This window comes from Nycticebus coucang, chromosome 7 (genome assembly GCF_027406575.1).
Source record: "Nycticebus coucang isolate mNycCou1 chromosome 7, mNycCou1.pri, whole genome shotgun sequence".
Classification (NCBI taxonomy): Eukaryota; Metazoa; Chordata; class Mammalia; order Primates; family Lorisidae; genus Nycticebus; species Nycticebus coucang.
Window position 1 is genome coordinate 26,495,112 of NC_069786.1, and position 26,260 is coordinate 26,521,371.

Here is a 26,260-nt window from a genome sequence, read left to right on the forward strand (position 1 = left end):
TGGTGTGCTGGATGCCTCAAATACAGTCCTGTACTACCTTAGGTAAGGAACTTGAGCATTCAAGGATTTAGATATCCATGGGAGTCCCAGAACCAACGCCCTGTGTATATGGAGGGCTGACTATACACATTTCGTGTCGGCCTCTCACAGCCCAAAGGAGTAATGGAGAGCTAAGTCGTAGCTCAGAGAGTTAGTCACTTGGCTCCAAAGTCCTGCACTTCTCACAGGTGTTGTCCCTTTCGTGCTGAAAGAAAACAGAACTCTGGAAACGGACTTGGAGTCACTGACTTGACTTTATACTCAGTCTTATTCTTAAATCCACTTGTGCTTAAAATAGGGCTCTGATTTAGCTAGTTTCAATTCAGCATTGTTACCAGTTTGCTGATACTCCATAATTTGGATACTCTACTCGCAAACGAGAAGCACCACTGACCCTGCCGAGGACATCGGTCATGAAAACCAGGTGTCAGCCATTCCAAGTGGTAGGAGACAGTGAATGATTCATTAGGCAGCCTTGTATTTCCAGAACATCAGGCAGTTCATTTTCTATATCTGTTTTTGTGAGCCATGTAACTACTCCCATTATAGAGACAAGGTCCTATAAGGTAATTACTTGGAATGTCATTGTTTCAGGGATATTAACTTAGCTGTCTGCAGAGCCTTTTATTGCTATCAGCTTCTCTAAGAGTTGGAACGTATCTCTTCACCTCTATTGATAGTATATTGATAGATGAGGCTGATACCTGCATATTGGACACCACGCATTTCTTCTCTTTACACAGTAGTTGCAGAAGCTAGCAAGCATCACACCTTTCCAGACTTCTAAATTTGTTTGTGCTGTTTTTTAAAACACTTCTGTTGCCATTGCAAGTAGAGTGGCTCTAAAATAATCAAATTGCCCTGCGAGTGATTGCTAGTTCTAGAATGTGTGCAACTGTTGATTCAGCAGTCAGTTTTGGACTGAGGTGTGAGAGTGTGTGACTCCCTCTTCAAGGAACAAAAGCAGCAGTTTCATGCGGCACTCATCAGTCTTTTCTTATATTTCATGAACAACAGGCATAAAGGTCTTTGCCTCTTTCTGTTCTCCCTTGGCAATACGTAAAACTAATATTGGCTAAGCATGCTATTAACCTTGAGTTTAAATTCAGCATACTTAATCCCTTGATTAATGCCAAGATTAATGCCCAACAGGAAAGGTTGAAAGCTTAAATGTTTGTGAATGCGAGCATGAAATGAAATCCTAATAACCAGTACAATGATTTGGATTTATGAGCTTTGTTGGCTGCTAAAGATAACTTGGAAATGGTGTTGCACAGACTAATTTGTCAAAGTGGGCAGTGATAAAGAATTGACTGTTTTGATTGCAGCAGAGAACCTGAATGCAAAAAAGTAACATTTTGGGTTAGGTCAGGGAGTACTTTCAACATATCACTCAGACAGTTGCCTGAGAATACCAAAACACATCTTTTAACTGTTTAACTGTTTGAAATAGGAAATTCCCTTTTCACAAGGATAATATTTTTTGGCAGCAAAGGAGGTGGCAGAGATTTATGACCATGGTCTTTTCACTCTCTGTGTTCACCCTATATTGGTATCTTTTTCATCTATTTGTATTTGTCATGCTTATTACTTGAGTTCTAAGACATCCTTAGAAAAAAGATTTTTTGACATAGTCCTGAGCTTACAGAATGGTATTTGTCAGTCAACCTCACTGGTCTCTGAATTCTCTCCTCTCTATCTGAAGTTCTTCTTAGTGATGCTTCCTGTTTCTCTGTGAATTTCTGATACTGTGCTATTTATATTTAGACTTCTTATTCTGGCCTCTGCCCTGCAAAAATCAGGAGAAAAGGCAAGACTTGCCAGACCCGAAACTAGTAGCTCTTTGTTCCTTAGAATACGTATGGCAAGATGAGGCTTCAGTGTAGTCACCTCCTATTTCTTTTGTAAACACTTCTATTATGTGCCCCAGATAATTTTTAAATTGTTGTATTTTATACTTTTTAATATGGAAGATTTCAAACATGTTATATTCGTTATATTCTTCTCTATAAAAGAGAAGAATATAACGAATCCCTATGTACCCATGAGCCAGATTCAACAATTGTCAATTCACGGCCAGTCTCACATCATTAATACTCCCAACCCCCTGCTTTGTTATTTTGAAACAAATATTAACATTCTATCATCTATAAATGTCTCAATATATCTTTAACAGAGACTTTATAAAAACATGAGAATTATCCATTGTTACTGTTATTTCCCACCTGAAAATTAATGTAATTCTTAATATCAAATCAGATCAGTATTGATGATTTCTAGTTTGTCTTATAAAGTTTATTTATTTGAACTGGGTTTCACTGAAGAACCATAAATTGCAGCTGTTGAAGTGTCTTAAATCTCTCTTAAGTTCCCTTCTGTTTTTTATTTCTCCCTTGCAGTTTTTTGTTGAAGAAAACTACATTTGTCTGAGAGAAGATATCTCACTTTGAATTTTGATGATTACATCCTGTGTTGTTATTTAACCTAGTTCACTTCCCCTTATATTTCCTGTAAATTGATGGGAAGAATTGAGGCTTGATCAGAGGAAGGCTTGGTACATTTTCAAGACACTTCCTGGATTATGGCATTATTAACTTCTGTCAGGCCCGCAGTGCCTGGCGGCTTCTTTTTGTGATGTTAGCTGGTGTTGATGGTCAACGCCTAGGTTCATTAATTCTTTAATTCTTTAGGAGTTCCTTTTTAATACTTTAGGAGTATTTTTATGAGGACAAATAACTCCTTATTTCCCAGTTGGTTTCCTAGCATCATCTGTTAGTGACTAGCACTACTGCTTTTGGTTTTTATTATCATTATGAAGTCATTGATTGAAGCATATTTGATATATTTGATCTATTGCAGTTATTTTCTTGGTGATTCTCAAATTATCCCTGGATTGGCCAGTGAGAGCCTGAAGAACCTATTGGTACTGTCTGCTAAGTCCTTTTGACATGACCTTGTTAGTTTTTAATAGTTTTCTTGCTCTCTGGTATGACCAGATCTTCTCGGTTCATTTTATAAAATTCCTGACCTTGACCTGGAACCAGCTATTTCCCTAAGGATTCCCAGTTCCTCTCAGTGGAAAATAATACTGAGGGGCCGCAGTCTGGGCGCTCGGGCATTCATTCCTATTGGATTTTTCTGGGTGCTGAGGATTTAATGGTGATCTCACATTCCTCACAGGGCTATGTATTTGATAAGAGATCAAAAAAGTTAAAAAATCTTGAACTACGTACCATGGAGGAAAGTAAGAGGGGGGAAAGAAGTGCTAATGAGAAATGATGACATTGGTTTTAGGTAGAGTGCTGTCAGGCTAGGTCCTTCTGAGAAGGTGAGGGAGTGATGTTTGAAAGAGGTGACATGTCAGACAGAGGTATTTTTAGAAGGTAGTGGAAGCTGGGCATGGCGGCTCACACCTGTAATCCTAGCACTCTGGGAGGCTAAGACAGTGGATTGCTTGAGCTCAGGAGTTTGAGACGAGCATGAGCAAAAGGAGACCCCCGACTCTGCTAAAAATAGAAAAACTAAAAAAAAAAAAAAAAAAAAGAAAAACTAGCCAGACATTGTAGAGGGTGTACATATACCCCTAGTTACTCTGGAGGTTGAGGCAAGAGGATCTCTTAAGCCCAAGAGTTTGAAGTTGCTGTGAGTGATGATTCCATGCCATGGCACTCTGCCCTGGGCAACAGAGTGGGACTGTCTCAAAACAAACAAACAACAACAAAAAAAAAAAAAATACAAAGACCCTGGGGACACCATTGACTTCCAAGAAGCAAGGTTAACAACATGAAAGTTATCTCCAGAGAGATTTTTGTCTATTTTGTTTTCACATACAGTGGTGCCTGGCACGTATATGTATTGAATGATTCCATCTGAAACATTTTCTGAAATAGGCAATAGCTTTTTTGTTCTGAGTAGGTAACTTCTCCCCGCTATCACCTTTCTAATCTTGAAAAACTGTCCTTATAAAATTTGTAACTTTAGAATCTGCTGAAATGTTCAAGTTGAGACGTGAAGCCGGGGCGTATTTGAGCACTTACTAACAAATGTAATGTACAGTAGTGTCCCTCATCCACAGGGGATATGGACCGCGACCCCCAGTGGATGCCAGAAACTGAGGTCATACTGAGCCTTGCATACATAATGTTTTCTCTCCTTCACAGGTACGCGACTTCTCCTTGGTGTATCTGAACTGCCAATATCATTGCCCTTGCACTTTGGGGCCATTATTAAATAAAATAGGAGTTATCTGAACATAAGCACTGAAACACTGGGTGTCTTTCCAATAACCTGGAAGGCTACTGAAGGACTAATGGGCAGGGCGAGTCCTTGGATCTCCTGCACAAAGGGATGGTTCACCTGCTGGGTGGGACAGGGCAGGATGGTCAGAGATTTCATCACACTACTCAGCACAGTGTGCTGTTTATAACTTTAGAACTATTTCTGAAATTTTCCACTTAATAGTTTTGTTCTTCAGCTGATTGCAAGATAACTGAAACTGCAGAAAGCAAAGCCACGGATAAGGGGGGACTATTGTAAAGCTCTCTAATATCGTTTCTATTAAGAGTATAAGGGATCAGATCAGCCAACCACGTATTAGAATGGAATGAGCCAGTTATATTAGGAGTAGCTTTTGTGCACATCTTTTATGCTCATTTTCACTCACAATTGTTTGCCTGGAGCTATCTTCAGGCAAAATTGCACATTAAACTCAAGAGTTACATTCTTGATCTTTGGGATGTGATTGTGTCCTAAAATTGGGTGGCTTTAGCTGTCAACGTGCCCTGGGTGTAGATGCGGGTGAACAGAACCATTTTTCCCAGTGTGCAGAAGAAGTGTGCAGTGAGAGTTGGTGTAAGAAGCATCTCTGTTCATTATCTATGTGGTTGACCCTACAGGAATTTGATTGCGGCCTCTGACATGGAAGGGGAAATTAACTTTTCTCTTCCTATAGCAGTCGTTCTCAACTTCCCTAACACCACGATATATATTCATTGTTACAAAGGGGTCGCGACCCACAGGTTGAGAACCGCTGTCCTACGGCAATTGTGGATGGATTTCTGAAACTGTATCATCATTAGTTTTGTGGAGCGTTGAAAACTTACTGCAGCACCTCCTTGAGTTCTTCCCTTCCCTGATGTCCTAAGCAGACTTGTGGCTCACTGCAGCCCTAGCTCTCCCGTGCACAAGTCAGTTTCATACTTGGTGTTCCCGTCGCTCCAGTCTGCCTTGGTAGGGGCAGCAGGGCCGTGTTGTCGGAAGCACGTACAGCCGGACTACCTCTCTGGATCCCACCACTTGCCTGTGTGGCTTTGAGCTTTCCTCTGAGTTTTCATCTGTTTTTTTTTCCTCACTGAGGCCAACGTAAAGCCTGCTTTCATATCTCCAAATATTGTTGAAAGGTTCTAATAAAATGAAAATAGGATAGCACCACATAAGCCAAAAGGTATCGTTATCATGAGTATCTTTAGTGCTCAAATCATGTGTTTGGTTTTTCATCCACTACTCAGCAAATGTTGACCAAATATTTACTATGTACTGGACACTGTTCTGAGGGCTGGAGATCAAGCAAGGAACCATACAGACAGGTTGCTTATATTCAGCGGGGACACCAAATGATATACAGAAAGTCAGTGCATAAAGTAATTGCCCTGAGTGGTGACTGGTCTGAGGAAGAGTTAAGGTCAGTGTGGATGAAGTAGAGGATGGAGGCAGAGGACTCACTGGAGGGAAGAGTTTTAGGTGGAAAGGAGCAGATGCAGCTGTCTGAGGCAGAATTACTAGGGAATGGGCAGGACAGCCCAGGAAATCTGAATTTCAAGTAAACAATGAATTTTTTATTTATTTTTATTTATTTATTTATTTATTCTGCAGTTTTTGGCCGGGGCTGGGTTTGAACCCACCACCTCCCGTATATGGGGCTGGTGCCCTACTCCTTTGAGCCACAGGCGCCACCCAACAATGAATTTTTTTAATAAGTATGTGACAAACACTGTATCAGATTAATAACAAAAAGAAAATTGTGTATCTGAGGTTAAAATTTAGCCGGTCATCCTTTTTCTTTTTTATCTAAATCTGGCAACCCTCCTGATGTAAGAATGAGCTTAGCGTTTTTTTCTTTTATTAAAAGCAAATAGATTAAAAGGGCTCCTGTCATGAGTGGCACACGTGGGGCAACTCAACTGCTCTTCGTGCGGAATCAACATCAAGATATTTCAGAAGCATAATTTTTTGGTACTGGGTAGCTGGTGAACGTTGCTCCCAGCACCCGGAAAAAAAAAAAAAAAGCAAATATAGTTCTAAATTTATTTATCAATTTATGTATTCATTTATTTTTTAAAGACAAGTTCTCACTCTGTCTCCTAGGCTAGGGTGCAGTGGCATCAGCCTAGCTCGTAGCAGCCTCAGACTTGGGGGTTCAAGAGATGCTCCTGCCTCAAGCTTCCAAATAGCTGGGACTATCGGCACCTGCCACAATGCCCAGCTAATTTATTGGCATGTTTTTAGACTTACAAGGAGGTTCATTTACATGGATCTGAGTGAGTAAGGCAAACAATGTGAGGGTTAAGGTTAGAGTGTGTAGAATTTTAGTACTAATTCTATGTTTTAATCTGAGTACAGTGAGAAGCCATTACAGGGTTTGAGTATGTGTCGAATGTGATTTAATTAAGGCTTTAAAATGATTACTCTTGCTATGCAGAACAAATGGTAGGGGCAAGAATTGGAAGCCAGGGGCGGCGCCTGTGGCTCAGTCGGTAAGGCGCCGGCCCCATATACCGAGGGTGGCGGGTTCAAACCCGGCCCTGGCTGAACTGCAACCAAAAAATAGCTGGGCGTTGTGGCGGGCGCCTGTAGTCCCAGCTACTCGGGAGGCTGAGGCAGGAGAATCGCCTAAGCCCAGGAGTTGGAGGTTGCTGTGAGCTGTGTGAGGCCACAGCACTCTACCGAGGGCCATAAAGTGAGACTCTGTCTCTACAAAAAAAAAAAAAAAGAATTGGAAGCCAGGAATTGTTATTTTTATTAACCTTATGGTATTGCTTCCCGGTAGGAGCATAATAAATCATTTTAAAGGATTTTACATAAAAGATTTAAGCAATAATACTCAAATATTGAAGAATAGGCTAAGCTTATGGAACTCCAGGAACCAAAAGTTTGGTGTATAAGTTTCAAGCTAGCCCCCCACCCTGCACCCTGGGCTGTGGGGCAGGACAGACAATGTTTTAGTTCTTAGCTGTGGCCAGTCTGTGCCTCAGTGTCTTCATTTGGTGTGATCATCAGCCTTTCCCAAAAGATGATTGGGAGACCAAACGAGATAATGTGTGCAAAAGGCTTACGCCCAGTAATGCTGCAGCCTTTGTTTTTATCCATCATCTTCCCCACTCAGTCCTCATATGCAACCATTCAAGTAAGCGGTTGGGCCAACATAGGGTAGACAGCCATTACCATTTGCATTTTCTGTTGAAACATTAGAAGGTAAAGTAGACAGGGGGTGACATGTAAGTATCTTCATTTGAGATTTCATCAGTCTAATAAATATGCGTGCACACTTGAGAATCCTGTGTGTTGGATGAATGGGTATATACTCACTACAGTCATTTGATGAATCACCAAAATAGCCTAATGGGATGACATCAAATTCTCCCTTTCAAATCTTACAGGTTAATGGATTAAGAGGGTCACCCAATCTAACCCTCTCATTTTATAGATGAGGAAACTTGAAAGCCAAGTGGTTGAACATACTGATAATATGCCTAGTTATCAGTATGGGCATGGAATCCATTTTGGCTGATCCCAGATCCAGGCCTCTTTCCCTACCAAACAGCTCTCTTGTCCCTCACGAAACTTGGCCTTAAGCTGGCTATAACATTTCCTGGTAAAGGGAAACAACAGATCTCAGTTGTCACCCACCCCCACCACTCATGAGAGTGATTATGTAAGCAAGTGCCCACTAAGCCTTGATTTCATACCATGCTAACCTGTTGATAGTGCACTGCCCATGTTAATGCCCAGGGGGATTAAGTGCTATGACATAATCTTTTTATTAAGAAGAAAATCTTACATGTTATAAGCCTTCAGTAAATGGTGTATGCTTATACATATAATGTAACGCCTTTAAAAAATTCTCTTAATGTTCATCACAAAAGAATTATAATATGCAGATTAGCAAAAAAAAAAGCATCCATAGTGCCATCATCCCAAGATAACCTCACATTGGTGCTAGTTTCCCATTTAATTTTTTATTGCACTTACCGTGAATACAGCATGAAATCCTTGTCAGTGATTCACTAGAACAAAACACTTGACAATAATCACGGAAGAAGCCAGAGTAGAATAATCATTGTTCTTTTAAATGAACAGAACATGACCATGGAGTTTTGCTATGTTATACCTGAATCTCTTCCTAGTTTTATTAACTGAATCTCTTCCTAGTTTTTGCAATAATTTTATTACTTGCTCTTTCCTCCTTGAAACCCCAACTTGAGCTGTATATGTATCTGCCAGTAATTTCTTTTCCTGATTTATGCTTAATCGTCTATCCTATGGACCTTAAAATAAGTCTGACATACTCTCAGGGACTCAGAGAATGCTTTCGTTGACAATGTTTATGATTAACCTACAAAACCTGTATAGTTCAAAGAAATTTTAATCATGAGGGACATCAAAACCAAATAGTTATATTTCATGCTTCTTCATGAAAATTGAACAAGGAGATACAAATGCATAAAAGCCTTTTACGTGGAAATAAAGAGCCATTGATGCCCCGAAGTTCTAGCCTAGCTGGTCTGTTTTTCTGCCTCTTCATTCTGTGGCCTGATGCTAGCACACTAAAGAGATTAGTTCATGTTGAAGGAGTTTTGCCTTTAAATTGAAGGTTATTAGAGTAATGGTTCTGCTCTTGGATCGATTGTTATAGGCCTGTTGCCATGAGCTCAGACGGTTGGTTTTCAATTCTTTGACTATGATGAGTTATAGGCTACTTTCAAGAATATATAATTCCTTCCCTGGCAGAAGGCTGGATGCAGGGCTTGGCCAGGCTGTAAGAATTGGGCAAAAGTGGGGGTAGACAGTGGGCGGAGGGTCTGGTGCAGTGTTTCTCAACCTGTAGGTCATGACCCTTTTGGGGGTCGAACGACACCTTCACCAGGGTCGCCTAAATACATCCTGCATATCAGATATTTACATTACAGTTCATAACAGTAGCAAAATTACAGTTATGAAGTAGCAATGAAAATAATGTTATGGGTGGGAGTCACCACAACATGAGGAACTGTATTAAAGGGTCGCAGCATTAGAAAGGTTGAGAACCACTGGTCTAGTGAGTCCCTGAACCAAGGACAAATACAAAATCCCATTCCAAGGTGAAAGCACCAGGAACCACAGTTGGGAGAGTGTGCCCAAGGCAGTGGGTAAAAGGAGGTCACAGGCAGGTGTGGGGACACTAGGATTCTGAGAGTGGAGGGAGAGCTGTCTGAGTAATTTGAAACAGCTGTTTCCAGGGCTAGGCCGTGGTGGGCTCTCCTGGGGGTCTGGCTTTATTGGGAGGATGCTGCACTGGTGGGTTAAGCTTGTTAAAGGGCCCCAGACAGATCAAACAGAAAACAAAATTTAGGGATTAGGAGGTTGAGTTATTAGCCTGGAGCAAGATTTTCCCCCAAACGTTATTAATGGTGCTCCTATTTAGGAAGATGTTGCTCATCTGAGAGCTGTTTGTTTCAGTACTTGGAGTCATTGCCAGTGCTGGCTTTCTTCCAGTCCTGAGAATCCTCTGAGGTCTAGAAAGAAAGAAATGCTTTGTTTTGTTTTTCTCCTCTCCCCGTGGAGTAATTGGTTTATGTATAATTTAATCATCCTGTTAACCAGTTATCCTATCACTCCATATATAAAAAAAACCCACCTCCTGTTCTGTGTTAAGATGTTCATGATTGATTTTCCCACCATTATGAGTGCATGTTGAAAGGTGAAATTCCTCATGAAAAGCTAAATTGGACTGACTCCTTTTTCCATACTGGTGGGGATGCCCTCACAGTCTTGCAAAGCAGTAGCCACTGATTTAAATAAATTATCAGTTTCCAAAGGAATTACATTCTTGAGGATTCTGTAGGGAAGTCATATTGTAGAAAATCATGTTAAGACTATGTTCTCATCAGAGTGAATCTCAGAAGACGCTTCATGTGACAGAGACATGAGGAGGGAATGAACTCTTCCTTTATCACTATGTGGTGTCACTAAACTCTCTCCTTTTAGTTGATTTTTTCTTTTCTTTTTTTTTGAGACAGAGTGTTACTATGTTGCCCTCAGTATACTGCCAAGGCATCACAGCTCACAGCAACCTCAAACTCTTGGGCTTAAGTGATTCTCTTGCCTTGGTCTCCCAAGTAGCTGGGACTTCAGGCGCCCACTACAATGCCCGGCTATTTATTTTTGTTGTTGCAGTTGTCATTGTTGTTTTGCTGATCCGGGCCAGGTTAGAGCCTGCCACCCTGAGTGCCTGTGGCTTGCACTGTAATCACTGTGCTGTAGGCGCCAAGCCCTTTTCATTGGTTTTCTTCTTCTTACATCGTTCCTCCTCATGCCACGCACAGGGAAATTTTTCATCCTGATGGGTGACCATGTAAATTTGGTTATTACATAGTGTGTGGTATGTTTCAATTCTTGCCCTGTTTGCCCATCCTCATCCTTTTGGGGGATGTTGGATGGGATTAAAGGTCTCATGATCAAGCCTGCAATCCATTTGAAGCTTCCATCTTATAAATATGCTTTATAAGTGTGTTTTGTTGAGTCCATTCACACAAATTCAACTGGCCCAAAGTCATTCAGTCTGGCCTAAGAATACAGGCACAGATGGGCTTAATATTGCTGAGATCAGCAGAAGTTTCATCCACTTGGAGGCTCTTTTTCCTGCTGTTTTCCCTCATTTTTCTCATTTGTGTAGCTCCAAAAATTGCCTTTCATGGTTATGTTGCTGTAAGGTCCTAGTAATCAGGCCATGGGCCACCAAGGCAAGTTGACATTTTCTTTTTTTAATGAGGAAAAATCATTCCAGCTTTCCTTATGGGGAGTCCTTTTGAGTCTCTGAAATCATTCACAAATATGGTGAAGTCTAATTTTACTCCACAAGAAGAGAGACTAGTAGACTTTATCTAAGAACTTTGCCCTTCCCAAGCTTTGCTGCCCTCTGCTTGCTGCTTTGGGGTACTTTACAGTGGTAGATGGCTTTATGCAAATTAGACCAATTATTTTTGGTCATAGCAAAAATGACCTTGCATTATGAGTAATGTCTAGATTAGTGAAGCTGACATAGTCCTTTGAAAACTCACCCAGACCTAGAGGGCAAATCGTCTTCTCTGATGGCTGATCCATGAGGCTGTTTGTGGTCCCACACACAGCCCTGCCATCTCAGTGACCCCTCCAAGGATGCCCCCACCCTCCTGCTCTGTTAAATTTTATAGATCCACCTGCTCATAAATTATTTTTAGTGCCTGTTTAGTAGTCATCATTAGTAATCTCATTATATACATATATTAATAAATGGGTAATGTTTTTTTCTTCAAATTTTATACCTAGTTTGACAGAGACCAGACATCAGTATTACGTAATATATTTTTCATTTTTTTCTTTAGTAGAAATGATTAGTTTGTCTAGCAGTCTTTAGTAACCTTTGTTGAAATAATTTCTGGAAAATCTAGCTCTTTTTTTCCCTTCTCTTTCCCTCTCCACTAAACCCTCGTGCTTTGACGGAACAATCCATCTTCCAGAATTGTGCTCATAAGATCACCAAGGGATTTTTTTTTTCCTTTTCCTTTCATCTTTCTCCAATAGGTTTTATTACCTTATTTACTGAGATAGCATGATGTGAATAGTCAGAAAATGAGGGAAGTCTTGACCAAGTAGCCTAAAATGATCACTAAGTTATTCCTAATTCTGGGGTAAAGGACTGTGCTCTGTGGCTCAAATGCCATCCATTTCCTTTCCAGATATGCCATAGAGGTTACCGAATCATTCCTGTCCATTTGCTAAATAGTCACTGAGATACCTTTATTTCTCATTCCCCAGTGGCAGTGTTCAAGTCTTTTACCTTTCTGCCATCAGCTTACCTTTCCCTCTGGGGTAGAGGGGTGAGGGTTAAATGATTAAGGAATTAATCCCTGAAAAGTACTTGGAAGGACAGAAGTATGATCATGTGTTCCTTCTGACTTTCGCTGGCTATTTCATCTGAGAGGGCTCTCATGTCTGGATTGCCGGCTCAAAGCAGGAAAATTTCACTAGTAATAAAAACCTGCATTAATACAGTGCTTGTTGTATGCCAGGAACTGTTCTCGGTGCTTTGTACGTACATAAATTAATTTATAGATGAATCAGCATACTTAACATCACTGATTTATGTTTTTCAGGTTGAAAACTGGTGTCCTCATTTACCTTGGAGAGCAAAAAATCCCTACGAAGAAGCTGATCATAATTCATTGGTAAGTGATTTTTGGAAAACTCTTCCTAAATTTGCACATTTAAGTCAGATGCCAAGTCATATACGTGGCATCTTCCAGAAATGCCAGCTGTCCTCTGCAACAGTAATAAACTAAAGAATTTGTCACTTGTCCTATGGAAGTTTAGGTGATCAAGTCAGTCAGCCAGTTATCACATTTATCAAGCAATTCTCTGAGAGTTTCTAACCAGAATGATAGGAATAAGATCTGGTGTGAGATGTGGAGGCTGGGAAAGAGCTGGTGAGGGTGAGGGTTGTAAATAACCAGGCCCCTCACAAAGGCCCTGGGAATTAATGAAGAAGAGGCAATCTCAGCTGGCAGGGGTCAGGGTGGATTGCATAGAGAAGATTGCTTTGGAATTGAATTTAAAATAAATGAGTTTAAACAAGGTCAAAGTAACCTTGGGAAAATGAAAGCTTGGTGGTTTGAGGAAAGAAAGCGTGCATGGTTCAGTCAGCTGCGGCCATGGGCGTGAGATGATTGGGTGGAAGATGAGATTGGAAAGGCTTAAGTTTTTATTCTTCAGACCAGGGTTCATCAAACTTTTTCAGTAAGAGACCAAACAGTAAGTATTTTCATCTTTGCAGGCTCTATGGCCTCTATTGAAAGGATTCAATTGTGTCACCATAGAGGTCATAGGTGGCATGTAAATGAAGGGGCGTGGGTGAGGAGGATTGGCCAAGGGCTACCATTTGCTGTCCCCGACTATAAAACCCAGGAATCTTGGAAAATTGAACCCAGAAAGGGAAATAGGTGTTTAGAAGGAGCTATGGTGACTGGTGAAAGATGGTTTCAGCTTGTTAGAGATGTTCTGTGAAATAAATACTGGTTATTATTATGTTTCTCTGTTATTCCAATCACTGGTTGTATCCAGCTCTATGATACAGGAAATATATTCTTCCTGGCTTTTAAATTATTCTGGTCTGAATTTTAAATTGTATTCAGTTATGGTAGAAAAATTGTATTCTTGGCTTTGAAATTTCTTAAAAAATAATGATTTTTTTGTTTTGAACTGGGACGAAACTAAAAGATGAGCATGTATTTCTCTATTCTGTGAACAAAAAGAGGCTCTTTGGCAACCTACACAATGGCGAGTAGCCTGTTAAGAAATGACTGTGGTTCTCCCAGGAGCCTGCTGTTCTGCAGTAGATCCGAATGGCGCAATAAATTTGGGTGCAGAGAATTTCAAGGTACATTAAGCATTCTCATTGTACAAACTGCATTTTAACATAGCTTAGGGCTTTTTGCAATGACTCTGCCACTTTTCTCAGTTTCTAATTTTTTAATGATGTCAGCCGTCTGAGGTCTTTGCTTCAATTTGCCATCCCGAGACCTTAAGTCAAAGCGGTGCCGCAGATGAGACCCACTTTTGAAGCCCTCAATTTAATTGACTGTCCCTTTCAAGTTTTCAAATGTCACATCCTGAAAGCCATTATGCTCTCTGACTTTTTATCTTCTATTCATTTTATTAAATTTCTGTTACTAGGCGGAAATTCGAACGGATTTTAATATTCTCTACAGTACGATGAAAAAGCACGAAGAATTCCGGTGGATGAGACTGCGGATCCGGCGAATGGCTGATGCGTGGATCCAAGCAATCAAGTCCCTGGCAGAAAAGCAGAATCTTGAAAAGAGAAAGCGGAAGAAAGTGAGTTTCTTATTAATTCAGTTCAGTTGGATGCCAGTTTTCTTTTAAAATTTGATATTGCTTGGAAACAAGACTAAGAGAAATGTCATGTCTGGAATGATATTCCCTCGGGGTGAATCTGCTCAGTCTCTTGTACAGCTGTTTTTGGGTTTTCCTTCCCCAATTACGATGCTTTTACTTAGCAAGAACTGGCATAAGTTTCTTGGGTGAAGCCAACCAGAATATCTACCAGTGAGCTTTTTTTCTTTGAACTGACTATCTCAGGTTATGGGGAAACTTGCCAACATTTTTTTTTTAAACCCAAATCCAGCCTTTGAGAGCCTCCTGTTACATCACAGTGACAATTTTATATTTTTGACATTTGTCAAATTTAGGGTCTGGGTAACTAGTGAATATCATTAGTGCTCTGTTATTTGGTGTTTCTACTTATATTTTAGGACATATTATTAAATTTGAGACAGTTCATTTCAAGTTTATAAAGGGATGCTTGGAAAATACCTAGGATATTCCTAGGCTTAGAAGATCTTATACCCTATTTACTATAGATTAGATGGCACAGCTTTAGAATAACTGTTCCAATTTCCTGTATCTAAAAAGAACTTAAACATGAGCTTGGTATTCCTAATCAAATGAATTTGATATATTTGAAAAAGAAAATATAAATACACTTAAAAGACTAACTCACAGTTTGATAAGTCATTTTTGCTTAGATCCCTTGAGATTGTAACACAAGATCAAACATTTGGCACCAAATAGTAGTCTGTGGAAGAGCATGTGGCAAGATGCTGCAGGTGGGTTATAAAAAGAAAGAAAAATGTCTACATAATCCTATAGAGTTTCAGAATATATTGAAAGGTATAAAAAATGTTAGCTGCAACACAGTGTACATTATTTTTTTAAAAGAGGGAATTTATAACTTACTTGTATCTACAGGTAGATACATCTGTACATAGATACTTAAAACATATATGTGCTTCATATTACAAATGGGAAGATACACCATAAAGATAAAAGGGGATAGATGGCGATGATTGTACAATCTGAAGGTTTAGTGCCACTGAACTCTACATGTTACAGTGCTATTTTACATTAGGTATGTTTTGCCACAATAAGAAAAAATAAGGTTACATTGGAGAAAGTATTATCATGGAGGCAACAGGTATAGAAACTAGACTTCCCTGAATATATCTGACATTGTAGGTTTAACACTGAAATCATTTTACAGAAGTGTTAAACAAAATTTAATTAGGAAAAAAGCCACACTTAAAAGTCAGGAGGAAATTACCACAATCTGACTACATATCCATCTAGTTTCCACGACAAGCACACAGAAAAGAACTATTCTGAGTGATTTTGCAACATAGTAAGTTGAACTTTCTGATGGAATATCACCAAGGACACAAAGAACTATAAAAAAATCTTAAAACAATGATTAATCATGTCGTATGTGGTGGTAAAAGAAATAAGTTCTTATGTTAGTGTCTTTGAGAAGAGCAGCGTGGAAGAGAGGGACTGACAAGTGTAAGATTGGTAGTGTTACGTAAAAATACTACAATCCCGAGCTAGAGTTAGAAGTACCAGTATGAACTCATGATTTGTTTTATCTGCGAGGAAAAATAAATTCCCTAGCTAGGGCCATTGGACAGGCCTGTAGATAGTGATAAGCTGTAATCCCTTAAGCCCCCGACTTTGTTCTCTAATGAAATTTCCACTAGGTGGTATAAGACATTCTTGGAAAAATGCCTTTATGAAGGTCTGGGACAGAAGGTGTCCATGCGGAGCCTAGAATATCACATCTTTTCCAAAGCATTTACCCATGGACAGAGAAGTCATCCACAACCACTAGGATTGTGTCCAAAGAAGCTGGCCAGGGTGGGACAATTTGATAATCAGTAAGGGTAAGAGCCAAAATTTATTGCAACACAAAAAATATGCTTACATCCATGATTTTATAATGATATACTTGAAAAAAGAACCTCATGGATCATCATTAGAATATGCTAAAGAACAAATTTATTACTCTGAAAACTGGTAAATAAAGAGAAAGAATCAACTGTTTACCAGCCTCCTTCTGTGCAAACCTTAGGGTCACCTTAGGGTGACTCAATAATTGATGAGGTGTAGTTTCTCTTTATAGATGCATTCCAGCTGATAAATGAATGATCTAATTCTACCATTAATGGATTAATGGTTGCAGTTAGGGATCGTCAGTGGTTGCTAACATCCTAGGACAGAGACGCCTGGACACTGTTCTCACCCATAGAAGGTACATAACCCCACCCAATAGTACTGCTAAAAAGAAAAAAGAATCAAATCTGAATTTGATCCTGTCTGTAGAGCTGATCACTAATGTGCCATAATGAAGGGACAGACGAGTCTGTTATAAAATACCTTGGGATTGTAATCAGCGAAATCAAGAGTGTCAAAGACTCCATTGGAAATAAAATCTTATTTTTTTCATAAATGAATTATAGTATACCTTCCCCCCAAAATAGGCCGATGGCGATCTACATAGGTCCAAAGAGGCCAGTACATATAGGAAGTGATGATAACATATGCCTGCTGATCCTTTAATCACACTACTGCACTTAAAAAAAAAAAAAAAAAGGACAGGTGAGGAAGGGTACATACTAACCGGATGTAAGATAACACTAAGGAATTATTATCTTAGGGATAATAATGATGTTAGGCTTACAGTTTTTAAAGGTTTGTTTCTTTTAGTGAAACATACTGAAATATTTATAAATGAAAAGGTATGTCATCCAGAATTTGCTTCAAGTTAATCCAGAGCAGTGGTTCTCAACCTGTGGTCGCGACCCACAGGAACTGTATTAAAGGGCCACAGTATTAGGAAGGTGAGAACCACTAATCTAGAGGGATTGGGAGACAATGAGAGGCATAGATTAAATGAGATTTTTTTATGGATTAATTGTAGAAGCTACGTGATGTATACAGTGGCATTGACTATGTTGTCATGTTTGTATTTCTATATGTTCAAAATATTCCATGGGAAAGGGTTAAGAACACTCCAGCTGTGGATAAAAACCTAGTATGGTTAAAAGACTTTTTTTTTTTTTAATTGGTCTGGCTTATGTTTTTAAAATTCTGATTTTACAAATAAACTCTGCTTTTTAGAAGTAGGATTATCCATAGCTCATGCTCATAGCAGACCAAGGACCATAGTGATTTCATTTCTCTAATACAACAATGAAAGATTCTCTTCTTTTTTTCTGTCTTCTAGAAAAATGGCATCCCCACGTTGAGATTTTGTTAGATATGTAAGCCTGGCTCCGGGGTTGGTTGATTCCCTCCTAGTATGTTACTACGGCGTTTGTACTCAATTTGCTGTGGATCAGCATATGTCTGTGCTTTGTTTTCTAGGTCCTCGTTCACCTAGGACTCCTGACCAAGGAATCTGGATTTAAGATCGCAGAGACAGCTTTCAGCGGTGGCCCTCTTGGTGAATTGGTTCAGTGGAGTGATTTAATTACATCTCTGTACTTACTGGGCCATGACATTAGGATTTCAGCTTCACTGGCTGAGCTCAAGGAGTAAGGAGATTACTTTTCAATTTTAAAATCAGAATACAAAAAAAGAAATTGTAAACTCTTAAAGCCCCCTATTAGTGTGTGATTTTTTGTGGAGGAAAATGAAAGTGATAATTCACTAAACAGGAGATAAGAAGATTATTTTCAGGAGCTAAATACATACACTGTGAAAAGGATAATATGTTTTCATTGTAGCTGCAGGCTCCAGAGGCTTCGTAAATGAATGCCAGAAAATTCAAACTAAGGAGCTTATTCTTTGTATTACAGGTGCTTCCAACATCTGCAGCACAAAACATTATTGACTTTCCTAATTCCCTGTCTTGCTGAAATTCATACCATACCCTCAACATCAAGCTCTCCAAATCTTAAAACAGAGCAGCAGGTTCCTGTTTATAATTTAATTTGGATAGAATGAGTTTCCTGAAAGCCTAACCCAATCCTTTTTACAATTAGCCAACTTTCAACTCTGAGTCTGTTAACTCTACCTGGGTTTTCTCTTTCACTGAAATTTGCTTCTAGCTCTAGCTCTCTTAATCCCTTTTTGATTGGCACAGCTGGCTAATCTAAATCCCCTTCGCTCTTTTTGGATAACTGCCCATAGAGACTTTATATCCAACGGTCAAGTTGTGGTGTTGCAATGTGCCAATTTTGTCCAGAAGAAATAGCTTGAAGGAACATTCTAGAATGGGAAAGGTGTTGACATATGTTCTACCCTGCTCCGACTTGATCGTCTGAGACATTGACACCCAGAGAGGTCCAAGTTTTAGGATACTAAGTAAAGCTCTTACATGTTTTACTTAGTCCTTAGCACATGGAAGTAGGTGCTATTGCTCTCCTCATTTTAAAATGAGGAAACTGAGGTTCCAACCAAAAATAAGTTGCTCAGGGTTGCAGGGGTAGCATGTAGGAGAGCCAGGATTTAGACCTGTCTCCATCTGAACTTAAACCTGTGTCCTTTACCGTGGTACTTACTACACTACTTTTTTCTGAGCTAGATGAACCTGAGGTCTTCTGAACCCTTTGTCACCACATCTGTCCCTTTCACAGGCTGCCTCCTGTTACCTGCCTCCTGCTAGCTTTAAAACACACTGGACATGTGACCTCTAAAGTGGCTACATGAGCCATGTCCACGCTCAGCAGTCACTCGGTGCTTTCTTGTGGGCTGTGTTTTGTTGTGGGATATACTGAAGTGACCAGTGTTACAACTAATATTACAATAATTATGCTAATTATACTTCTGTGCGTGCTGATTGAGGTATAGATGCTAGAATATAAGCACAGGGATTGCAGAAACACGAAATAGTTCACCACTGGGAATTTAGCACTTAGGTATGCCCAGTACCTAGTGGGTACTCATGTAACTATTGAATGAACAAGGGAAGGAATGAGTGGGTAGGTGAGCAAAGGGAAGTGCCAGGGCTTGGCTGGGGAGGTCAGAAAAGGCACAGAGGGGATTTATCTGGCAGAGACTCGGTTGGTGAAAGAAGGTCTGTTCAGTCAGCCCTCTCTTCAGGTCATTGGTAGGTTCTTAGAAACTGGGACATTAAGTGAAGCGACATAGGATGAAACTGATTTTTTTTCCATCAAAATTGTAATGAAACATGTTGCAGGAGATGATGTTCCTCAAGGGCTGACTGTATGTCATTTTTCTTAGAGTCCCAGTTTCTGAGAACCTGACAGTGTTAAGTGAAGACTTGTTATGGTGGTCTTCCTGCACACTGGGGCTCGGGGTGAGAAGTGTCTTATTTTATTATAGAAGGTAATTTTTGGAGGCAATAGAAAAGCAGTCTCCCCATAGGCCTGTACATTAAAACAATCTGGGCATCTTTTCACTTTATTTAAAAAGTTTTGGGTAATTCACAGCCTTTGTGGGTAGGAGGTATGCAACCATAAGGATTTTGTGATGACTCCCAAGTAATATCAGGGTATAGACAAGTTTGGAAATCACTGAATGTAGGTCAGACCACGGGTCAGCAAACCATGGTTTCAGCCCTGGGCCTGTTTTTGTAAATCAAGTTTCATGGGAATGTAGCTGTGCTCATTGTTTACATATTATCTAAGGCTGCCTTCATTCTACAATGGCAGAGGGGAATAGAGGGGGTGGATGACATATGGCCTACAAAGATGAAAGTATTCACCTCTTGGAAATAAATTGGTTAGACAGAACCTAAATCTTTCAGAAATCCAGGGTGGCTGACTTGGTGGCATCACAGGGCTGTAGGGCAGAGACCTTTCGTGACTCTTGTCCTTGGAAGTAGGATGTTCATAATTTGATAAAGTATTATTATGAGGTATGAGTGGGGTTGGGATAAGAAGCATCAGTGGTGACTGAGGCCTGAGTAAATGGAGTATGGTTAGTGCCGGTCAAGTCTGTTGTCACTGGGTGCAAGGACGCTTTTGTGTGTCTGGATGGATCTGTGGATGGGAGAGAAGGTACTGGAGAAGAGTGAACCAGGGGGCAGTTCTCTGTATACAGCCGAATTAGGAGAAGTTTTACATAAGATAAAAAATCAGGGAACAGTACAAGATAGTATAAAAAGTTAATACTGTAGTGGCTAGAAGGTAAAGAAATTTAGGGAAAAAAAGAGGTCAGTGAGGGTAATAAGATCAAGCCCAGTGGCAGGAATATCTGTATTCCGTATCTGGTCTACATTAGAATTACATCTGAATTACATCTTTATTCAGTAGCTCATTTGACTACCTGAAGAATCCCTGAGAGGTCGGTATCATCATCTTCATATCCGATCCTTCTTTGCTGGAGGATGTGCAAAGAACGATTCAGAGAAGTTTAAGTAATTTGTCTAAGGTCTCATAGCTGCTACAGAGTGGAGAGGGACTCAGACCCAAAACTTCTTGATTTCAAAGGTTGTGTTTATATGCCACCATTTGCTTTTGCAAGAGTCAGAATCAGGGCCCTTGGTTGGCTTTAATGGGTGGGAAGAATTGATACAGATAGCAGATTTGGAAGGGCCATGCTTTCATCTCTAATAAGGGTTTGTGTGAGGGGGGTACGTTTGCTTGTCAAAGATATCAAGTTTATTACCTTGACCTAAATGATTTCTTCTCTTTCCCCCCCCTCCGGCCCTTTCTCTAGAATCATGAAGAAGGTTGTAGGAAACCGATCTGGCTGCCCAACTATAGGAGACAGGATCGTTGAGCTCATTTATATTGATATCGTAGGACTTGCTCAATTCAAGAAAACTCTTGGACCGTCGTGGGTTCATTACCAGTAAGTACTATGTGCTGTCCTTTCTTACGTTCTTAGCACTTTGTTTTTGTTTCCCTGCAGTTGATTGGTTGCAGGTAGAAAAAGCTTATCAAATAACATCTTTTGAGCTATATGGAGTGTGCCATTTCCAATTGAAATTCAGATTCTTCTCCGTGATTTTCTGCTTGCTAGGCTATTCATTATTTTCATTGATTTCTTAGGAATAGAAAATGAGTGTCTGACCACCTTTTTTATCTTCCCTAATACTTAGCATTCCTCTCCCAGCACGCCTACACCGTCTCATGCATTTAATCAAATAACAATTTTGATAAAATATGGACGGTGTCATTTCTTGAGGTCTGTAGGTTTGAGAGGATGATTCATTGCTCTTACCTTTTCCCTCGTCAGTATTCTCATCACTCTTGGAAGGGAAATCTGGGAATCCATTGTCTGAATGCTGGGGTCTTACACCTCAGATGAGCCTGTGATTAGTGTGACTGCAGTGTGTGTGTGTTCTGTGCAGAATTTTTTAGGATGGCCTACATTTATTTAATAGGATGGCCCAGTGTTTTCCTGGGGTGTGGATTTGGGACTGCAATTTAATTTTGAAGATAATTGTACATAGTACTCAAGTATGGCACTAAATAACGTTTAATTATACAATAAGATTTATTAACTTTTTGATTTCTTTTCAGCCTTTCCAAGAAAGAGCTTAGTTTGATGCTACTGTATTTCCTACAGTCCTTTTAATACTTACGTGAATTGCCAACACTGAGAGTAGCTGTGAGTCTCAACCTTTAGCAAGCAAAAGCATCTATTTTGAATTTAATAAGACTTTTTAAGACGGGTTGTGTGCTTTTTTTTTTTTTTGTAGAGACAGAGTCTCACTTTATGGCCCTCGGTAGAGTGCCGTGGCATCACACAGCTCACAGCAACCTCCAGCTCCTGGGCTTAAGCGATTCTCTTGCCTCAGCCTCCCTAGCAGCTGGGACTACAGGCTCCTGCCACAGCACCCAGCTATTTTTTTTGTTGCAGTTTGGCCGGGGCTGGGTTTGAACCCGCCACCCTCGGCATACGGGGCCGGCGCCCTACTCACTGAGCCACAGGCGCCGCCTGGGGTTGTGTGCTTTTGTTGGTTATCTAGAATTTATTGCAGCTGATACTGGCTTTTATTTATGGTCTTCGAAAGTTTACTTTGAAAAGAAATTTTTTAAAGTGAATAAATTTAAAGGTCCTTTAAAAAAATTAATAGTGTACATGAATATTTTTTTTTTTAAGATTTTTTTTTTTTTTATTGTTGGGGATTCATTGAGGGTACAATAAGCCAGTTACACTGATTGCAATTGTTAGGTAAAGTCCCTCTTGCAATCATGTCTTGCCCCCATAAAGTGTGACACACACTAAGGCCCCACCCTCCTCCCTCCATCCCTCTTTCTGCTTCCCCCCCCCATAACCTTAATTGTCATTAATTGTCCTCATATCAAGATTGAATACATAGGATTCATGCTTCTCCATTTTTGTGATGCTTTACTAAGAATAATGTCTTCCACTTCCATCCAGGTTAATACGAAGGATGTAAAGTCTCCATTTTTTTTAATGGCTGAATAGTATTCCATGGTATACATATACCACAGCTTGTTAATCCATTCCTGGGTTGGTGGGCATTTAGGCTGTTTCCACATTTTGGCAATGGTAAATTGAGCTGCAATAAACAGTCTAGTACAAGTGTCCTTATGATAAAAGGATTTTTTTCCTTCTGGGTAGATGCCCAATAATGGGATTGCAGGATCGAATGGGAGGTCTAGGTTGAGTGCTTTGAGGTTTCTCCATACTTCCTTCCAGAAACGTTGTACTAGTTAGTGTACATGAATATTAAAAAAGCAAAATTAAAAACTTGGTGTGGGCTAGGATCACATTCTACCTTTTACATCCAGTTTTTCCTATTTGGGTTTTTTCTTAATCTTCACACAAATAAAGCTGTTGTTTCCTGACCTTTTGTGAATGGCAAGCATCTGATAAATGTGCAAAAGAAACTAGGCGGTACAGGCTGCCCTCCACTCATATCTCTGCTAATAAGACGGATTATTTGGGTGAAAAAATAGTCTCATTGGTAGTGATTAGATCAATTAAAAAGGACAGTTTTGTTATTATAATGGTTGCTGTTGATTAGGATTTAATTCTTGTTGGATGTAAAGACACCATCTCAGGAGGGGGTTTATCTGCCTTTCTTTGATAAATCAACCACCTTGGTGGCATTAGCTGGCAGAAAATCTGTAAGGGCCTTAGCCCTGCAGTCTCTGTAGTGTAAGGAAGCTAAGATGTCATCAAAAGGCCAATGAGATCCTCTGGAAAGTTTCTTGCCAATTTCTTTTTTTTTATTTTTTTTTTATTTATTTTTTTATTTTTTTCTCTTGCCAATTTCTTTCCCCTTTAAAAATTAGAAGTTGTCAGGGTTCTATATTCATCTTGGTTAATGATACGTATTTAATGGAATGTAGTGTTATCACCTGATCATTTAGGAGCAAATCTTTGAAACTTCTTGATCTTAGAAAAATATTTGTAAGTTCCGTCCAGTTTACATGGGGATGGAGGAAATTCAACTGAACGTTTTTTAAATGCCTCCGTGCAAGTAGTATTCTACTGAGTATTGCAAAACTCATACCTGTTTTGCTTCCTATGAGGTCTTTGTTGAACATTGAAGACATACAAGAAAGGTGAAAATAGTCTGAGACATGCCATGTTGTTCGTCAAACACCATTAGAAATATTGCCTAATGAGGAATTGGTGAGCATCCCTTTCACGGGATGAGAGCAAAGAATGTTCCTGGAGTCATTTAGCATTGCTGCTGCAGTAGGAAGGCCAGCTGCTTTGGGCATCTGGGCATTATCTTTTCAAGTCATTAGTCTGCTCTTGATACTCCAGACACAGAAGACATTAAAGAGATGACATAAATATTAGTGGCACAAACACACAATTCCATAGCACACAGATGTGGAATGTGACTGGAGAAGGAAAGCTATAATGTTAAACCTCCCACATCATTGTCAAAGACGAGTCTCTTTCCTCTGGTTTATAAATCCAACCTAGATGTGCTAGAAAATAAACATTCCCCAAGTCAAAGCATCAAGTAAAATGAAGTAGAATTTTGAGTTTCTGAGAGACAGCCCAAGCACTCCAGTCCTTTGTCACAAGGAACCCAGGGTTACCCACCTTACATCTAGGCACTGTACAGAAGTCCTCCCTTTCAGCAGTTAGGCCCCCACCCAGCAACTTTTTACTTATCAGTTTGTTTTAATTATTCAAATGAAAAACAAAAAGAGAGAAACTCCAGCTTAAAAATATAGTCATCACCACTAACTAGATTAATCAGAAATAAAGGAAAGGACTCAAACAAGCTCAATCAGAAATGAAAAAGGAAACATTACAACTGATGTGATAGAAATATAAAATATCATCCGTAAATGCTATGAAAATCTATATGCACAGACTTGAAAACTTAGAGGAAATGATAAAGGCTGAAAAATGCACAACTTCCCAAGCCTGAATCAGGAAGAAATAGAAATCCTAAACAGACCAACAACAAGGGTGAGTTTGAGGCAGTAATGAAAAATCTCCCAAGATTCTCAGCCAAATTTCACCAGACCTCCAAAGAACTGCACCAAGCCTACCAAAATTACTCGCTAACATCAAGGAGGAGGCACTTCTCCCTAACTCATTCCGTGAAGCCAGTGTCATCTTGGTACCCAAACCAGGAAAGGACGCAACAAGAAACTACGGACCAATATCCCTTAGGACAAAGATGCAAAAATTTTCAACAAGATACAAGTAAATGTTTATCGCAGCACAAGTTACAATTGCAAAGATATGGAATCAACCTAAGTGCCTATTAATTTATGAGTGGATAAAGAAAATGGTGTGTGTGCACTCTCACACACATACCCTGAATTACTACTCAGGCATTAAAAAGTATTGAAAGAATGTCCTTCACAGCAACTTGTATGGACCTGGAGAACATTATCGTAAATAAAGTATCTCAGGAATGGGGAGAAAACACCACCCGTTCTCTGAAGAAGAAACAATTAAAAATAGTATAAATAAAAAGTAGTAGAGTATAACTTTCTCCACAACAGTTACAGGCAAACACATCACCATTTCATATAAGGGACTTGAACATCCATGGGTTTTGGTATCCCCAGGGGTTCCTAGAACCAATCCCTTGAAGATACCAAGGGTCAATTATTAGACTGTTAGAGTCAATTACAAATAAGTGAAAGAAGCAGCAGCCTTCAAGCCATGGCTGCTTCTGGCCAGAGTGCCCTGTTCCCACCTGCTGTGCCCACAGAGAGCTGTAATCTTTGACTCAGAGCGGTGCTGCTCACTCCCAGCTCTGGTTCTCTGGTGGGTGCTGAGCTGGGACCCATTAACCCACTAGTCAGTGTTGGTCCTCTCCTCTCACAGTAACCTTCTTGCAGAGCTGCCACCACAGTCCCTACCAGCTGAATACTGCCAGCTTTCCCAGAGAACAATTGACTGCTCCAACCAATTCCTTTTGCATCTAATTTTGTTTTATTTTATTTTCCTTTTTTTTTTTTTGGTTGGGGAATCACTAAGGGTGCAAAGAACCAGGTTACACTACTTACATGTGTTAGGTAAAGTCCCTCTTATAATTGTGTCCCACCTCCAAGGCATGTGTCACACACTATGATCCCCCACTCCCCTCCCTCCTTATCTTTCTCTGTTCCCCTATTCTCCCACTCCCCACCATGTACTAGGTCATCAATTGTCCTCCTATCAGAATTGAGCACATTCAACTCATGCTTCTCCATTTTTGTGATGCTTTACTAAAAAAATACGTTCCACCTCCAGGTTAACACAAAGGATGGTAAAGTCTCCATTTTTTTAATGCATTTTTTTAATGGCTGAATAGTATTCCATGGTGTACATATACCACAGCTTGTTAATCCATTCCTGGGTTGGTGGGTATTTAGGCTATTTCTGCATTTTGGCGATTGTAAATTGAGCTGTGATAAACAGTCTAGTGCAAATGTCCTTATGATAAAATGATTTTTTTTCTTCTGGGTAGATGCCCAGTAATGGGATTGCAGGATCAAATGGGAGATCTAGTTTGAGTTCTTTAAGGATTCTCCATACTGCCTTCCAGAAAGGGTATATTAGTTTGCAGTCCCACCAGCAGTGTAAAAGTGTTCCCTTCTTTCCACATCCACACCAGCATCTGCAGTTTTGAGATTATATGATATCGGCCATTCTCACTGGGCTAGGTGATATCTCAGGGAAACTGGACCCTCACCTTTCTCCATTCACTAAAGTTAATTCAGGA

At 39.9% G+C, this 26,260-nt stretch overlaps 1 protein-coding gene and 1 non-coding gene across 5 annotated transcripts in view; both read left to right on the forward strand.

The window, feature by feature from the left end:
* The window catches only part of MGAT5 (alpha-1,6-mannosylglycoprotein 6-beta-N-acetylglucosaminyltransferase), a 353,367-nt gene that overhangs the window by 222,408 nt on the left and 104,699 nt on the right, over positions 1-26,260 (forward strand). For all 4 annotated transcript variants that reach the window (XM_053596771.1, XM_053596769.1, XM_053596772.1 and 1 more), the window contains 4 exons: positions 12,429-12,500; positions 14,005-14,166; positions 17,548-17,717; positions 20,809-20,943. In XM_053596771.1, the coding sequence (XP_053452746.1) occupies positions 12,429-12,500; positions 14,005-14,166; positions 17,548-17,717; positions 20,809-20,943 (539 nt within the window). The remainder of the gene's footprint in view (positions 1-12,428; positions 12,501-14,004; positions 14,167-17,547; positions 17,718-20,808; positions 20,944-26,260) is intronic.
* LOC128591074 (U11 spliceosomal RNA) lies at positions 6,176-6,308 on the forward strand. Its single transcript, XR_008381509.1, has one exon. It is a non-coding gene; the product is annotated as a U11 spliceosomal RNA (small nuclear RNA).